Source organism: Otolemur garnettii, unplaced genomic scaffold, assembly GCF_000181295.1.
Source record: "Otolemur garnettii isolate 467f Iridium unplaced genomic scaffold, OtoGar3 scaffold00179, whole genome shotgun sequence".
Lineage (NCBI taxonomy): Eukaryota > Metazoa > Chordata > Mammalia > Primates > Galagidae > Otolemur > Otolemur garnettii.
In genome coordinates, this window is record NW_003852574.1 from 1,561,334 (window position 1) to 1,562,909 (window position 1,576).

Sequence of the window (1,576 nt, forward strand, 5' to 3'; positions counted from 1 at the left end):
ACTCTACCCAGGGGGATAGCTTGAGGCTCCATCTCAAAAATAAATAAATAAATAAATAAAAATTAAAAAGGGCGGTGCCTGTGGCTCACTGAGTAAGGCGCGGGCCCCATATACCCAGAGGTGGTGGGTTCAAACCCGGCCCTGGTCAAAAACTGAAAGAAAAAAAAATAATAATAATAATAGTAAGAAGTAAATAAATAAATAAATAAATAAAAATGAATGCTACTTTTTTTGAGACAGAGTCTCACTATGTTGCCTTAGGTCACAGCTCACAGCAACCTCAAACTCTTGGGCATAAGCAATTCTCTTGCCTCAGCCTCCCAAGTAGCTGGGACTACAGGTGCCCACCACAATGCCCACTATTCTTTTGTTGTAGTTATCATTGTTGTTTAGCAGGCCCGGGCCAGGTTCAAACCTGCAGCCCCAGTGTATGTGGCCAGCATCCTAACCACTGAGTTACGGGCGCCAAGCCAAATGAATGCTACTCTAAAGGACTCATATTGATCATTCCAAAAGTGTAAATGCCTTAATAATATTAGTAACAAATTACTGTAATCATTAATGGATTTTTTTGTTATATAGTCTCACTTTGTTGCCTAGGCTATGGCATCAGCCTAGCTCACAGCAACCTCATCTTCCTGCTTCAGCCTCCCAAAGCAGCTGGGACTGTAGATTATCTCCCATAGGCCTAGCTAATTTCTTCTGTTTTCAGTAGAGACAGGGTCTTGAACTCTAGAGCTTAAGGGATCCTCCCTTCTACAATAACTTGAAGCCACCACACCAAGCCTCATGGATGGATTTTTTTTTTTTTTTGCAGTGTTTGGCCAGGGACAGGTTTGAACCCACCACCTGTAGTATACGGGGCCGGTGCCCTACTCCTATGAGCCATAGGTACCACCATCATGGATGGATTTTAATGAGAATAGTTCCAATCCTAAGGGCCAATGTTACTATGAATAGGCACTTTAGTCTTTAGAGCACCCTAATCTCTAGGTCACCAATGAAATACTAAACAAGGTGACTCTAATTTGGATAAAACCCAAGAGGGAGCATCAAGAGTAACTATAGTTAGCCCCCCTTTCTGACCTGGAATGTGTTTCTCTACCAGAGATGAGGGTCCCATCACTACCAACACTGAGAGGCAGCCACGTCCCTGGCACTAATAACTCAAAAACCAAAAGGATGTTTTTACACTCTCAATAGGAGGCAGCTTCTTTGGAATATTATCGTTCAGACATCTTCAATATCATACCGCATCAGGCCGCCCATTGGCATCCTTCAGCTCTAGGTAGGGCTTTTTCTTTACTCGGTTCAGATCTTCATGCAATCCATCTAAAAGAAAGGCTAATAGCTCCTGAGAATCTTGTTGCTGGTAGCCAGAAAACTGAGGGGCAAAACGTCCCACTTGGGTCTACAAAAAAAGCAATACCATCATAAGGCACAATCTCTATGGAACCAGTGAAATCAAATAGGAAATTGTCATTCAAAATAGCAGGCTCGGCGCCTATAGCTCAACCGGCTAAGGCGCCAGCCACGTACACCTAAGGTGGGGGGTTCGAATCCCCAGCCCGGACCC

The 1,576-nt window shown here is 43.8% G+C and overlaps 1 protein-coding gene across 1 annotated transcript in view; it reads right to left on the reverse strand.

The window, feature by feature from the left end:
* USP4 (ubiquitin specific peptidase 4) overlaps window positions 1-1,576 on the reverse strand; it is an 83,953-nt gene that overhangs the window by 34,933 nt on the left and 47,444 nt on the right. The window contains exon 10 of the mRNA XM_023519518.1: window positions 1,253-1,411. Within this exon, the coding sequence (XP_023375286.1) occupies window positions 1,253-1,411 (159 nt within the window). The remainder of the gene's footprint in view (window positions 1-1,252; window positions 1,412-1,576) is intronic.